General features: G+C 37.3%; 2 protein-coding genes across 5 annotated transcripts in view; one reads left to right on the top strand and one right to left on the bottom strand.

The window, feature by feature from the left end:
- Window positions 1-1,901: 1,901 nt before the first annotated feature.
- Window positions 1,902-12,051, bottom strand: LOC115219825 (TATA-binding protein-associated factor 2N). Its single transcript, XM_029790106.2, has 3 exons — window positions 11,914-12,051; window positions 5,984-6,176; window positions 1,902-2,411 (listed from the first exon to the last, which is right to left on the bottom strand). The coding sequence occupies exons 2-3, from the start codon at window positions 6,169-6,171 to the stop codon at window positions 2,042-2,044; spliced, it is 558 nt and encodes a 185-aa protein (XP_029645966.1). The 5' UTR covers window positions 6,172-6,176; window positions 11,914-12,051; the 3' UTR covers window positions 1,902-2,041.
- Window positions 12,001-16,789, top strand: part of LOC115219779 (cyclin-H) — a 17,939-nt gene continuing 13,150 nt past the window's right edge. The window contains exons 1-3 of one of the 4 annotated variants that reach the window (XM_036509778.1): window positions 12,001-12,421; window positions 14,715-14,837; window positions 16,200-16,273. In XM_036509778.1, the coding sequence (XP_036365671.1) occupies window positions 12,305-12,421; window positions 14,715-14,837; window positions 16,200-16,273 (314 nt within the window). In that variant the 5' untranslated portion in view covers window positions 12,001-12,304. The remainder of the gene's footprint in view (window positions 12,422-14,714; window positions 14,838-16,199; window positions 16,274-16,789) is intronic. The other 3 variants (XM_029790034.2, XM_029790033.2, XM_036509779.1) reach the window with 3 other exon arrangements.

Genomic DNA, 16,789 nt, shown 5'->3' with positions numbered 1-16,789 from the left:
ATCCAGCTGTAGAAACATTGCCAGATTAGACTGGAGCCTAGTGCAGCCTCCTGGCTTCCCAGACCCTGGTCAAACTGTCCAGCCCATGCTAGCATGGAAAACAGACGTCAAATGATGATGCAGACTGTATTAAAATAAGAGCTATGAATAGTTTCTTACCATTCAGACACATGGTTATGCAGGTTTAATAACTTAGTTTCAAGACGAAAGGTGTTCTTCCATCAGCATAATGCTTGGCCACATACAGCGAGGATGACATTCCAAAGGCTGGAGCAGTTTGAATGGGAAATGATGCCCCACCCACCATATTCCAGTCATCAAAATCATTTGGATGGAAAAAATATGAATTGTGTAGATGTGGTTAGAACAGCACTGAAGGAGTATTTTTCGTCATGGACAAGTGAATTTTGCAAGAGGAGCCTTGCAAATTTATCAGATAGATAGAAGAGCATTGTAGAAAATGAAGGAGCGTCTATTTTAGATTAAAAAAGAAGTTTTAATTTTGAAAAATAAATGAAGAATAAAAAAACTGCATTAATGGGATGACCCAATAGTTGTTGGAGAATTTACACAACTTCAATTTCTGCGCACCTAATTTCCCTCAATTGTAATCCTATGGATTATTATGTCTTGGGTATGGTCAAGACACTGACCAGTCTGCCAACAACACCAAGGTGTTGACAGATTCCAGAGCCGTCTTGAGGCTGTGGAGGAAGCCGAGGGCAGCTACTTTGAGGAAACTGATATCTCCCAGCCATCCAGTTGAGAATGTTTTAATTTTTAAAAATTGGTGTCCATGCTAGCAGGGTGCAAAGAGCACCATATGAGCGTGATCGTCACCAGCATCACCTTACTGGCACTTGTGCCCGTGCTAGTAGGGTGCCAAGAGCACTATCCGAGCGTGATCGCTCCCAGAACACCCAACTGGCTTCTGTGCCAGTGGCATGTAAAAGGGCACCATTCGAGCGTGATCGTTACCAACGTCGCCTTACTGGCATATGTAAAAAGATTCAAGCGAGGTCATTGCCAGTACTGCCCGACTGGCCCCCGTGCCAGTGGCATGTAAAAAGCACCCACTACACTCACGGAGTGGTTGGCATTAGGAAGGGCATCCAGCTGTAGAAACTCTGCCAGATCAAGATTGGAGCCTGGTTCACCAGCCCTCAGTCAAAATCGTCCAACCCATGCTAGCATGAAAAGCGGACGTTAAATGATGATGATGACATTTATTTTTTGATGGGAAATTGTTTTCTTTTCCCTTTCATGCAAATTGTCAAATTTAGCATAAGCACCCAGTGCGTGCGTATATATATATACACATACACATGCATATATAATAATCATTCTTCAATGTTCACTTTTCCATTTATTGAGGCAAGATTTTCTTTCTTCCAATAATATATATTTCACTTAGGCATTGCGAAACCAATAACTTTGTGTAGAACTCAATATACGGATGTTTGAGAAGGAAGTGTTGGCTGAGTTTAGAGCAGTGATAAGAAAGGATGACAAAAGAATAAAGGATTATTTTATGAACTTCATTAGCTCACAGGTGTTTCTGCCATAAGATGCAGCGGACTTGTAGTTGAATGCCTGAATAACAGCTGACAGCTTCATCAGAGCCTCGAATATAAAGTACAATTTATTTGGGAAAGAACTACATTTGTGCCTATAAAGGGAACAGCATCAGTGCTAAAAGAAGGGAGTACAGCTAAAAATGGTCAGCTGATTTGTAACACGGACACAAAGAGAGTAAAATGGAATTAAAGAGGACCAGATTTAAAAAGATTACAATCAAATACATTTTGTAATTTTTAAATTTTATTTTTCCAAAAACCAATGTTTAAAAAAAAAGATAATGATCAAATTTAAAAAGATGAATAATGGTGGTTAACCCTTTTTTTTTTTTTGCAATGGACTGGAATAAGAAGTTCATTCATATTATATTTGAAAGTTAACCAAGTAAAGGATTTAACAATATTTTCCCCTCAGCCCTGTCTTTTATTAGACCGGAGCACCACTATATATCAATGATCCAAAGTTAATTCCTTTGGTATGGATTGTATCGGTCTCTATTATAATATTGACGTGCCTGGTATTGGTTATGATTTTGATAGCCACCCCGATAACCCCCACCCCCACCATGATTCCTTCCACCATGGTAGCCACCCCCACCCCCGCCGCCATGGTAGCCACCACCACTACCACCATAGTTGTGATAGCCTCCACTGCGGTCACGATAATTGCCGCCACGATCATGGTAACCATCATTGCGATTATGGTAATTGCGGTAACCCCCACTGTTGCGATCATAATAGTTCCCTCCTCGATCATGATAACCACGATCTCTGTAGCCACCGCCGCCGCCACCACGTCCGCCATGCCATCCTCTACGATCACGACCATGATACCTGCAGATAGAACAAAACCAAAGTACAAAACATTAGATTTTAATCACAACTCTCAAGATACATCCTAATTGGTAAATATTTACATTACAAGAGAACTGAAAGGTTTAACAAAAATAAAACTCTTTAAAATCTCCAACTTTATTATTTGCTGGCCATTATAGCACCGTTCTTATTCACCAGCTGTGTCACAGTGTGCAATATGGTTTTCAATTAGGTAGAAGCCTGATAGAACTGGCACAACAGATATCTGAGCCTCTTCCCCAGTATTTTGGCTGACCAATTGTCTGCCACAAGACTTCTAGATCAGAGCTGTCATTAAAGCAGGCAACAGCAACAACAACAAATTTACAGTTTAGATATTTTACCATTGTCATACTATTGACTGTGACTCTTTCGTTTCAGTTGGTGAATGCTGTTATCAATCTAACCTACAATCTCCCTATATATAAACAGCAAAATGTCTGCGTGTGTGTCCTTTATACAAATCCACAATTTTTCACTTGGAGGGCTTTCTACGGTCATTCAAAACCGTCCAAGGGTGGTCGTGCAGTCACCTCGCAAAGCCATTAAAAAATCAATAGAAGTGATTTTTTTCTGAATTTTCCATCCAAAACCCAATCAAAATGCTCAAAACTTGATACGCCAATTGAATGCCAGCTAGCTGTATGTGATTGGTCGGAGATTTGGACAGTACTCGCGTGTATGTGCGCACGCACGCAGCTGTATATGCATGCACTATGACCCGGCGTTGCTGGGTCAAAGTGTTAGTATTGTATAAAATCCTTAACTTGTAAGTTGGAGGTTCAACTTTTCTTAATTATTAAAATATAATATGCATTTTCAAGAAAAAAAAATCCTAACAAATGAAAATATTTCAAAGAACATTTCACGTATGAATTGTAAAGGTACCTCATGTTTCTCACAGTCTAAACCATATTAACCCTTTAGCATTTGGATTAGTCAGTCAAATTTACTGCACATCTATTCAAATTGTTTTGAATTAATCATGCATTATCTCAAAACTTTTGTGATTTTGAAGGGGTGCATGTCTATAGACTGACATTGTAGGGTAGGTGCAAAAAGCCACACCTGGCCAGTTTGAACATATAACAGGTAGAATATTTTGACTGGATATGGCTGGTTTAAATGTCTGATAACTGAATAATTCAGCTTCCAGAATAACAGTGACTCCATCAATAGAAATTGTAGAGTTTAAGTTTTATGTGCCTTACTGGCCTCGTGCTAGTGGCACGTAAAAGCACCCACTACACTCTCGGAGTGGTTGGCGTTAGGAAGGGCATCCAGCTGTAGAAACTCTGCCAGATCAAGATTGAAGCCTGGTGCAGCCATCTGGTTCGCCAGCCCTCAGTCATTCGTCCAACCCATACTAGCATGGAAAGCGGACGTTAAACGATGATGATGATAACTTTGGACACATTAATAGAATTCATTAGCATTCAGATTACTCTCTCCAATGTAATGCTTATCTATTTACATTATGACTATTTTTAGAATGGCATTGTAGGATAGGTGAGAAGGCTGGATCTGGCCAGTTTAAATAATATTTCAGTTTAGGTACAATATTAAACAGAATCAAATAGACAATATTTTATAAATTCAAGTTGTTCCATCCACTCCCTACTCAACAAAACTTTCACCCAGGACTGTTGGGGTTCATAACTGAATAAGCAATGATTAGAAAATATTTAGTAAAACACTTGACAACAGAAAAACCTTTGGCACGTTTGAAGGTGAATAGATCAAAGGAAAACTAAAGCCCTTATTATACTCTCTCTCTCACGAAAAAACAAACAAACAATATTTTCAGCTAATTCTGTGTTAGAGGTTAATATATGCAACTTACTGCCCACAAAGGAAGCTAAAAACCAATGGTATTTCTTAAGCCATTTAATCAGGATTATAAGATTATGTCAAAACATCTGACAGAAAACAGTCAATAAAAATTGCAGGAGAATCTTTTGCTGTTCCAAACACGTTTCTATTTCTGCTAATTGCTATGTTTTTTTTTTCTCTGAACTTTTACTGAAACCAAGCACCAACTACCAACAAATAGCACTTCTTATTCAGCCTTGGCAACAAATGGTTGAATAAAATCATTAAAAGAACTGTGTAGTTCTTGAGAGACCAACTAAACAAAATATTTTGCACACATTAGTAATGCTGAGTTAAGAACAATTTGGATCAAATGTAACAAAAGTCTGTGGTACTGTGAAGGAAATGGTAAAAATGAAAAACACCCCAACACATGCATTCGGACATATTGCAGCTCAAGATGCGAAAAATAAAATAATTGATCTCTTAGAAAATTATGAGTTTCTTTTGAGATGAGTGACTGCCCCCACAATTCATGATTATTTTAGAATTCAAATGAAACTCATGAGGGGTGTATTTCGGTCAGAAATATAGTAACGAAAAAGTTAAGACTTTCAAAGTTCCTCTCTCTCTCAAATGTCGTCTTATCATCCTTGAGCTGCATCCCATGTTTGCAAGTGCCTCAATCTGGTTTGATGGTTGACTAGTGGCTTCCCTAACTTCCCATCAAATCCTTCTACTCAACGCTGGTGATATTTTCTTTGGTTGGCTGGTTGATTTTTGCAATCCATATGCCTCAGGATCTTGCAAGAAGTTCACAATGGTGGTTTCACTGGAGATGGCACACTGAGAAAGACCTTGATGCTGGAACTCTACAATTCCACCACGTTCAAAATTCATCAACATATTAGCTTTACTCATCATTGTTCTTGTGAAATAGACAGCAACTGGCAGATGTTGACACAGAGAAAGCATAAACACTAGAATTTTTACAGTTTATACCAGATTTAACCCTATAGTGTTTGCATTATTCTACCAAAGTTAATCCTTTTTTATCCACATTGTTTTGAACTAATCAGGCATTAATCTTGTAGCTATGAGATTTTGATGAGGTAGCTGTTATTTTTTAAAAGATATTGCAGGTTTGGTGTGAGAGACCAGACCTGGCCAGTTTGAACATAAAACAGGCAGAATACTTTTGGCCGGATATGGCTGGTTTAAATGCTAAAGGGTTAAACTTATTTTTCATGGTCTTAAATGTCTGACCAGGCAAAATATTGTTCATTTTCATTACAATGCATATTTTCTGCATTAAATGTTAAACATTTCTTTAGGTTTTCCTATATCCTTTTCTATTTGCCAATTATGAATCTATAATGAAAAAGTCAAATATATCATTGTGCAAGGAGTTCATTTTGGCAGTTTTTTCACTGGTCGTAAGATTCTGTCCGGCAGCGTGTATACACACACACATACCTGCCTTGAAGAGTGAGGGCATGTCATTGATGAGGTTGTGAATAGCGACAAAGGGACTTTGACAAACAATTGGTTATTTAGTTGGTGATATATTTTAACCAATTGACTCACAATAAAAAAGTGGAAACAGAGCATATGTTCATTATCATTACCGGTATAATGACCCTCCCAAAACACAAGGAAATCTCTTATTTGATGTAATTTCCATCAAGTTCCAGATGATGTTTACTCTTCTTAAGAAACGACAATTTATTTCAACTTACCCTGACCAATCGTAGTTTCTCTTGGATTTTGTGTGCCATGGTATTACCGTTGGCGGTGGTGCAGTTTCCTGTGCAACAACTTCTTGATATTCCTTGTCTTCATCTGTGTAACGGGATTTAAAGAGTTCTTCAAGTTCGTTTTCAAAGTCACTTGAAACAACCTCGTCTTCAGAGTTGTCAGTTGACATATTAACTGTTAGAAATAAAGGTAAGAAAAAGAAAAAAAAGTCATTTTTCTATGAACTGACGAAAGAAAGCTACCGTTTATTTGAGTCCACATAATGACCCTGACCCAGCTAGGTAAGAAAGGGCAGCTGCAGGAAAGGTCATCATCATAATTATTGTTTAACGTCCGTTTTCCATGCTGGCATGGGTTGGACGGTTCAACCAGGAGGCTGCACCAGTCTGATCTGGCAGTGTTTCTACAGCTGGATGCCCTTCCTAACGCCAACCACTCTGTGAGTGTAGTGGGTGCTTTTTACGTGCCACCAGCACAAGGGCCAGAGGAGACTGGCAAACGGCCACGATCGGCTGGTGCTTTTACGTGTCATCATTATTATTTCACATCTGTTTTCCATGCTGGCATGGTTTCTATGATTGGATGTCTTTGACAAGTGCACTAAGATATCTGATATAAGCAACCATGAACTTCTCAGCTCATCTGCTGGATAAGGTTGTGAGTTAACCCTGTACCAATCCAGATAAAAATAACAAAACATGTACGAGTCAATGGGCATGCAATCTACAAGAAAAGTCGTGCAAATAATCGATGACGTCACACAGTAACCACAAGTTTATGTAGAAATAGAAGCAGCCAGAGCAGACCTTGTATCCCAACTAAGATCAATATAGAATATGAGAAAAATAGCAAATGAAATACTTGACAACTTCCTTTAATAAAAATAGTGTAAAAAAAAAAAAATTACACAGCACACATACACATCTTACCAAGACGCCACACAGTAGGACTGAAACTGAAACCTAATGATTGGGCAGTAAAATTTCTTAACACAGCCACACCTGCACCTACCTTAATGAACTAAACAGGTTCAGATGTAACATATTTAATGGTGTAACAATGTAATCAGCCACAGATTGGTGATCATCTAGTCAAGGTGAATGGTTTTGTTGGAAGGCAGTTTAAGTGAAAAGACCTGAAGAGATTAGGGTGATAAGAACCTAAACAGTAATCTGGTTTTTGGAGTCAATAAATACAAGAGGGGCCTTATCTTGCAGGTACTTGGTAACCTGACTGGTAACCACGTAAAAAACACTCAACACACTCTATAAAGTGGTTGGCATCCAGTTGTAGAAATCATGCTAATATAAACATAGACCAGAGTGCAACCCCCTGGCTCACCTGTCCAGCTCATGCCAGCTTTGAAAGGGGGGGGGGGACATGATGAAAGCAAAGCTCTGGACATGTGCTGCAGATAGCTGACAATTTAATGAATTTGTAGAATAGACACAACACAGAATATAGGAAAAGGTGGTAGGGTCAAGTAGTAAATTGAGATCTTAAGGCTGACAGGTAACAGGATTCCCAGGTGTAAGAGAGTGAATTGCAAACCTGATCCAACCAAAAGTAATAAATATTATAAAAACAAGATCAACAGTTGTTGCAATAAATGAACTTTTAAGAGTCTTGGATTCAGTAGAAAGAACAGCCAAACTGGGATCACTGATGTAGGCCATAGTACATACCAAGTATATAAAACACACCTAAAACAGGTCAAATACATAGACACACTCACACACATTTAAATTCTCACCAATAGGTTTTAGTTATAATAGACTCATAAATATGTAAGAGCTAAGTGTTAAACAGGTTCAATTCTCACATTACAATGCATCCTGCATTTTTAAAAAGTACATGCTACATGGGCCGTGACTGCTGAGGATATGCATAAGCTCGCAAGAAATGAAGCCAGTATGCTCCGATGGATGTGTTATGCCAGTGTTCATAATTGACAGAGTGTAAGTACCTTGAGAGAAAAGTTGAACCTAAGAAGCATCAGTTGTGGTGTGCAAGAGAGACGTCTGCGCTGGTATGGTCATGTGACGAGAATGGCTGAAGATAGTTGTGTGCAAAAGTGCTACACCCTAGCAGTTGAGGGAACCTGTGGAAGAGGTAGACCCAGGAAAACCTGGGACGAGGTGGTGAAGCACGACCTTCGAACTTTAGGTCTCACCAAGGAAATGACTAGAGACCGAGACCTATGGAAGCATGCTGTGCGTGAGAAGACCCGGCAAGACTAGTGAGGCCATAACCCGTGGCCTCTACCTGGTATGTAGCCAGTCGACTTATACATACCTTTCCTTCTTGGGACACAAAACTCCACTTGTGAAGACCCGTTGAGGCAAGTGAAAATCAAAATCAAATCAGATATCAGAAAGCAGAACCAAAATCGAAGTTGATCAACATCAATGGAAATTGCGGCTGTGATACCAGTGCCGGTGACAAGTAAGCGAACCATCTGATTGTGGCCGTTGCCAGCGCCGCCTCGACCGGCCTCCGTGCTGGTGGCACGTAAAAGCACCATCCGTTCGTGTCTGTTGCCAGCCTCGCCTGGCGCCCGTGCCACGTAAACGCACCATCCGTTCGTGGCCGTTTGCCAGCACCGTCTGGCGCCTGTGCAGGTGGTACGTAAAAAGCACCCACTACACTCACGGAGTGGTTGGCGTTAGGAAAGGCATCCAGCTGTAGAAACACTGACAGATCAGACTGGGCCTGATGCAGCCTTCTGGCTTCACAGACCCCAGTTGAACCGTCCAACCCATGCTAGCATGGAAAGCGGACGCTAAATGATGATGATGATGACATTAATCAATTTGTATGAATTTAATTTTTCTGCCAAGCACCCCATCCCAAACCCACAGCATCATTTGCCTTTTTTATAACTAAACACTGGAATCCTCCCTCTATTCTATAGAGTTAGCTGACCCCTAACACACCTGATTTACTTCTCCTTTCATCACCTAAATCGTATCCACTTCACCAAATCCCGCATTGAATACTCTAATCAGTCTGCCCAACTCCATAAGCTTTTCCTGCAATTTTAGACTTGCAAATATTCAAGAGGAACTGTTTTTGAAGAGTTTGGGATGGCCAAAAGCAAAGACCCTTTCGTGTGCACAGGAGCAATAGACACCACAGATACTCAGAAAACAGATTCCATCACACTCCAAGGGAAGAAACTAGAAGTAGTTGATAGTTTCCGCTACCTGGGTGACCAAGTTAGTAGTGGAGGTGGATGCTCAGAGAGTGTCACCACTAGAATAGGAATAGCCTGGGCAAAGTTTTCTCACCAAGAGTTGAATAATTTGTCAGGACACAGATGTATGCGTTCACAAATATCTCTGACGTTTTATTGGGAATATTCTTTTAACCATTCAACAAGCGACCCAATGATTTTTAAATTTTTTTTTTATCTTGCTGTCCCGAACCCCACCAACATGTGATGCACGATCCGTTGCACCCAATCCAGTATGTTGTCTTCGTAACCCCATCTACTACACCAATGGATTTCCTATCAGATAAAATAGGCCATGCACGAATTTCAAGGGTACTACTTGAGAACAGCGGTCCTGGTGCGCGCACTCGCGCTAGCTAGTCGTGACTAGTCGATCTTACAACGACTACCTATCAAAGTAAATAAAACACAAAATAAATAATTTTTGGCAATGTTACGGTATTTATGACTAGCATGCGCGAGTACGCGCACCGGGACCCCTGTTCTCAAGTAGTACCAATTTCAAGTGCAGACTTTTTGTAAGGCTCCAGATGATTTCTCTCGTTTGAGACTTCGTCACGTACCAATGGCCGTAGCTTAAGATGAGTTACTGCAGTGCTGTAAACTGACTTTCGCCCTCCACACGTAAATAGCAACATTTCTAGCTCAGGTCAAATGAAATAAATTCAGATACAAAACGAATCAAGCAGTTTAAACACTCAAAAGACAAGATATCGTTATTTGATCTAAATATTCTTACTATTTGCTCTGACATTATTTTTTTTATTTGTATTTGAAAAAAAAAAAAAGGTCAAGTTTGGGTTTGTCCTTTCGATCCATCATTCCCAACAAAGTGCAGATAAACTTACACTAATCCTCTCTGTTGTGAGGAATACCCTAAATAACAACAGACCAAGAGAGGCACACGTGTGTATGTATGCATGTCCCTTTTTATGCAAACCCACAAAATAGTTAATCCTTTTGTGAAGGGAAATAAAGCTAATCTTAATATTTCCGTTTCTGGATTTGGTTCGCAAGATTCTTTATATGAGTCGGTGTGTTGAAGCATATTCTGTTGTGTCTGGGGAGAGTCATTCTCTTTTAGTGCCTTATTATTTAACACCACTCACCGGTAAAATTTCCACGTTTTTCTATTGAAAAGGTTGCAAGACGCAACGAAAATTTTAGGACAATAAAAATAAGAAAAAAGTGGAAATTTTACCGGTGAGTGTGTTAATCTTAATGTTTTCGTAATTAAAAATATAACATAATTCAGTATAATTTGGCGAGGATATTAACATATCTCTGCGGAAATAAATATTGCTAATCTAGAAAGATGAAATTATATTTGGTGGATAATCTGCGTCCTTAGTTTATGAAGAACATTGAATTTATATTTACTGTTTAGAGCGACATTTAAATTGTTCGTTCATCACCGAAGCAATAAAGATCAGGATATAAGCGATAGTTTATAATATAAAAGAGAAACAACGAACGGGTGGAGAGTCGGGTGGAAGAAGGGTTTGGCCTGGATTTATTTGAAATTTCTAAGAAACGAACACGTGACAAATATGGAGTCAATGTCTTGTTCGATCGAATTGGATTCTCCAGACTTTTGAGAAGATGTTTCCAGTTTGGTCATTAAATTAATACTTAGCATTTAATCATTAAGTAAACGGTTATTGTTCAGTTATTAAATAGGCACTCAACGTTTAGTTATTGAAATATTTAGCGTTTATTTTCTTTTTAAATAAACATTAGATGTGTTTATAAATTCAAGTTTAACTAAAAATGTTAAAAGATTATTTTTTAATCAGATTCAAATTAGTTAAATTTAAGTCAGTCGTAAATATTTAGAATGAATAATTAAGTAACATCAAGTTCTACTGGTATCTAATCATTATTTGGATTTAATTATTAAAACAGATAAATATATAAAACTACAGCAATTGATGTGTGTGTGTGCAGTGATTGTCTCCAAACTTTTAGAAAATATTTCGAGTTTGGTCATTAAATTAATACTTAACATTTAATTATTAAATAAACGGTTATTGTTCAGTTATTAAATAAGCACTTAACGTTTGGTTATTAAAATATTTAGCGTTTATTTTTCTTTTTTTAAATAAACATTTGGTGTTTTATAAATTCAAGTTTAAAAATGGATAATTTTGAATTCTGCTTATTTTCACTTTCTAAAATCAGAAACCGGACAGAATCACAAATAAAATATAAAGTTGTTTGCTCAACAAAAATATTTTAAGATTCCTGATAAAACACCGTCAATGGGATTAATTAGAACTTATGACATTAATTAAAAATGTTAAAAGATTACTTTTTAATCAGATTCAAATTAATTAAATTCAAGTCAGTCGTAAATATTTAGAATGGATAATTAAATAATATCAAGTTCTACTGGTATCTAATTATTATTTGGATTTAATTATTAAAAAAAGACAAATATATAAAAACTACAGCAATTGAAGAGAAATCGGTGGATTTCTGGTTTCACACCAGACTCGATCAGCAAAGATTTTATATTAAACAAAGGAGAGAATAGAACAATTTGACGGTTTGCACAAATCATCAGTTTCGAAATCTGTAGGAAAAAACTGAAAAAGAAATCTTGAGTTGAAAATTAAAAAGATCTGAAGCCGAAATATCAATAAAATAGGCGATAAAAGTGCATTTGTTACTCACATGTGGCAAGTCTCGAGTCGGTGTCAGGGTTGTTGTTAGGAGAGGGTTATGCGGCCGGAAGTGACGTCGGGAGACTTCCGGTGTTAATGACCACATGGATCGTACAAAATGGTGGACGAGTCGTCTTCGTTGATGTTTATATTGTGTTGCTGGGGGTATATATAGCGTAAATTGTCGCATATATATATATATATATATATATATACTTGGATATTTAACGTTGCGTAGGACCGGACCGGTCTATGCAAAGATACAGACTATTTGACTTATTTATGTAATTAGCAAACAATTAGATCGGAAGCCTTAAACACGGAGTTGTTGTTTTAATTGTGTTTAGGGTTTGTTATAATTTGGTTTGTGTGTTTCGTCTGTTTCTGCAATAATAATAATAATGTTTGCCATTAGCACACAGAAATCACATTGGACATTTGACTCGGACTCGGCTCTCACACGGCTGAGAAGAAAAGCTCACGATGATTACGTTGAAAGCCATCGAGGGTCAATCTCGGTAGGTATATCTCTTGAGAAACTTAAACCTCCTATTTCATTGGGATTGCACGAATAATACCTTAATAATAAAAGTTTTATTGCGTGGTTAGACTTTGTGTGGCTAATAAAGAAAGTAATATAAGTGGTTTATATATTTACAATATGAGTAATGAAAGTGTTGTTTTCAAGGAATGTGTTCAAATGTCTCTATGATAATATTTAGTACAGAGAGAACTAATTCTTTGGGATCGAATGTTTTCATGGAAAGGTTGCAATATTTTCGCTAATCAATCTAAGATTTAGATGATGACTTTTAAATAAATAGAGACAGAACAATAGAAATGGCGAGGATAGAATGTATATTAGAACCACTGTAAATGAAATATTACTCGTCATTACAACATAATGTTTCATTGTATTCCATGAGATCTTTATTTCTTCGATTCTTGTAGAAGTTCTCATTCTGGTTAAGAAATATCTCTAATACATATGAATTTATATTTCCATGTTAACGTATTTCATGGATCTTAAGAGTCGATTAACATGGATAAAGTGAAAAAATATTTTAGATTACATGAGAAAAATATCTGGAAAAGAACAGAACTTTATTTATGGATTAAATATTAGCGTTACCTTAGCAACCAGTAACCTAAAATGTATTTTTTCCATCAATAAATGTAGAACTTGAATGAGAGAAGTATATTTGGGGTTTTAAGAATTTGGTGTATGAAAGTAAATGATGCTGTTAGTAAAGTTTAGTATTGGTCTACACGTATTTAAGAACCAGAATGAAAAGGGAGGATGTTAATCTTGACCATTTCTATCGATGGTCGCTGACCTTTTTAAAGCCCCAAATCCTCACTATTGATCATGCGTCCATCATAATTATGTATTCTCGTTATAAAATATTTATGTGAAAGATACAACCATTTGCTTTTTGCCAATATCCCTTCTTCGACGACGATTAATTAGTGCTATGGTAGTTTTTATTTCCCCTCAACTTCCTTGTTCTGACCAGACTCCTAAACCTATTTGCTATCAAGCGCTACAAGGGGTTTGCTGGTGATGAGACACGAAATGGAAGCTACTCTGACGTTCAGAACTAGAACAATAAAAATTAAATTCAGTCCACTTGAAAAACATCCTAATTGCAATTCCTGGAATAAGGAGGAAGAGAGAGAGAGAGGGAAGAAGCTTCACCTATTTCCACGCTATCATTAAACATCAGAATTTACCGAGGGCTTCCAGGATGATTTATACGGAGGTCCCTGCTCTTCATATTGAAGTTCTCGGCGGTGTAAAACATTACACCTTAAAAATAACTCTTAAGAAGCTGCATCTAAAGTAATACAACGAAAATATGAGGAATGTATCAATAGAAAGAAATATTAATGACATTCCAGTTGCAGGCGTGTGCCAACCTGTTAACTCGGCAATAAAAGAGAGAAGCAAAAATTAATTTAGAATCATAAATGAGGATGAAGCTTTGAGAAAAAGCAGTAATACTTTTGATACACTCATTACATTCAGATTTAACAACCCGGACGTTATCAAAGAAGCTTGAGAGGTGGTTGGATGGAACTTACACTCGCCTCCTTATGAGAGCTCAAAATCTCTCGTAGAAGCGTCATCCAACCAAAGTACAAATATATGGGAAACTACCACCTGTATCATCTCTTGTGAAAGGTAGAAGAGTCCAGTTTGTTGGACATTGTTGTAGAGCTGAAAACGAGGTAATTTCTACTCTTCTCCTCTGGAAGCCATCTGCTCGCGATACCAGAGAGCGCACACTCTCCTACCCTGATGTAATCTCCAGGGATACAGGCATCCAGCAACAGGACCTCCGTAATGCTATGATGGACCGTGAAGTCTGGCATAACATAGTAAATTCCATTGTCTCGAGCACTGTCGAACAATGATGATGATGATGTGTTTTCTGGACTACATTCTCTCCATTCGTACATTCTCCTCTCCTCACCTCATCTGAAACCTGTTTCAGACAATTATGCTGACTTCCTCCCAACTTTCAGTCTTGATCCTCTTCTAGCTCTTCCTCCTCACTTAATGAAAAAGTCATTCTGAAATTAAAGATGTTTGCAATTTACTATCGAAATCTGTTTCCAGTCAAAATAAAGTTTAGTCTTGAAATGATTTTATCTTAGGTGAGAATGAAAGAGCAATACGGACACCATGGTAATAGTATATTATAGAAAGGTGAGGATCTTAGAAGGTCACTCGTGAAAAAAGAAGAGTAAAACTGCAGGAGCCAATTCCTTGTAAATAATGTCAATTCTATACTATATCTCTTTTAGGATGAAGATCTTGAAGCAGTTCTCTTTACTTATGAAGAGGAATACATACTTGCCCGTCATTATGAGTTCATCATGAAAGAATTCTGCAATCGTTTCCAGCCACCAATGCCGAAATATGTTTTGGTTAGTAAGCCATTTAGTAGTGTTACTCAAATTTAGATCTGATTTTACTGACATTTGATACTTTATAATGTTTTATTTGCTGAGATTTAAATACTTTTCTACAACAAGTGCAAATGCAAAAGTCTGTCTGCGGGGATAAGAATTTTGTTAAAAGGATGAGAAGTAAACAATTTATATTATGTCCACAATGTTATGCCACCTGGGTGCTGGTGCCACGTGAAAGCACCCAGTACACACTATAAAGTAGTTGACATTGGGAAGGGCATCGAGCCATAGCAACCATGCCAAAGCAGACATGTGGTGTGGGGGGCATCTCTCCAGCCTTGCCAACTCCTGTCAAACCATCCAACCCATGCCAGCATGGAAAACGGATATTAAATGATGATGATCATTATTATGTCTAGAGGACTAAAACCATGTAGAATCAACAAAATAATTCAGTGTATTTAAGAAATTGAAGATGGTTAAAAGTCAACACAAAGTTGGACGTCGTTTTGCTCTTTCAGCCTGCTCCTTGGTGGAGAGCATTTCTCTGTTTGCTCCAGTTTGTCCAGTTAAAAACCTGTATTAGTGCCAGGTTATGATTCTATAATTCACTTTGAGAAAGACTTCATTGTGGAACCTTGAGGCAAGTGTCTTCTACTATAGCCCCAAGCCAACCAAAAGCTTGTGAATGGATTTGATTGACAGAAACTGAAAGAAGCCCATTATTCACACACACACACACACGTATATTATGTGTGTGTTTGTGTCTGTAACTTTGTTTCTACATCAGGTGATGCTTTTAAATAAGCTTGTCGCAGCCATTCAAGCGAGATTCTTCATTTCCAGTCTTGAAAAACATGTCTGGTTATGGGGAAAGATTTACATTGCTTAGAAATAGGTGAGGGTTGGTGATAGGAAGGGTATCTGTCCATAAAAAAATCTACCTTGACAAATTCCACCTGACCTCTGCAGATTGAGCAGGAGGATATTGAATTTTTATGGGAACGGCACATTGAAATGCAGTCTTCAAAAACAGCCTTGTGTATTTATGGGTCTTTTATGTTTTGAGTTCAACCATGCTCTTCATTTTTCTAGGTTTCATAAAATAGACATCAAGGTTGATGTATAACACCTGTATACATTTGCCTGTTGTTCCATAAGTGTCAGTTATTGAATTACATTATCTTTGGGCATCATGTCCAAAAAAAAATCATTTTCTTAAAAACAAAATTTACTCTTTCTTTTATTATTTTTATTTGCCTGTTTTAGACCAGTTGGTTTAAAACTAGAAGAAATGTGTAATATTAGTTTCCTTTTTGCATCTTTGGAATTGTTTTATATGTTTCTAAAGTTAAATTTGTTTTCTTCTTCCCTCAGGGAACAGCCATGACATATTTCAAAAGGTTTTATCTTTACAATTCAGTTATGGATTTCCATCCTCGTGATATCACGTTAGTAATTTTACTTTTTGAACATTTTCATTCACTAATTTAAGAGTAATTCTTTTGAAGAGGCTTAACCCTTTCGTTACCAACCTGGCTGAAACTGGCTCTGGGTCTGTGTTACAAATGTCTTGTTTTCATAAGTTTTGAATTAAAATCTTCCACCAAACCTTAGTCACAGTTTATGTTCCTAACATTAGCTTAATGATAACTAAGTTATTTTACTAAATTCTTTGTTATATTTAAAATTAATTGAAAGAAATACAGTAATAAAAGGGTTAAAGTCATGAATGATGTTTTAGAAGCAGGTTTTAAGAGCTATACAACTCTGGACATTTTGGTTGATAAATGAGCAACCTTTTTATCTCAAATTACAGAAATAGGATTTAATTATAAAACGTTTAAGAAATCTGTCCGGACCGTTTCTTCTCAGAAACAACTTATTTCCACTTTGGTTAAATTGCTGATAAAGGTTTTATAGAATTTAGGGATTAAGAAGTTTGCTTCCCAACCACATAGTTTCAG

The sequence above is a fragment of the Octopus sinensis genome, linkage group LG15, assembly GCF_006345805.1.
Source record: "Octopus sinensis linkage group LG15, ASM634580v1, whole genome shotgun sequence".
NCBI lineage: Eukaryota > Metazoa > Mollusca > Cephalopoda > Octopoda > Octopodidae > Octopus > Octopus sinensis.
This window is presented reverse-complemented; position numbering and strand designations above follow the sequence as displayed.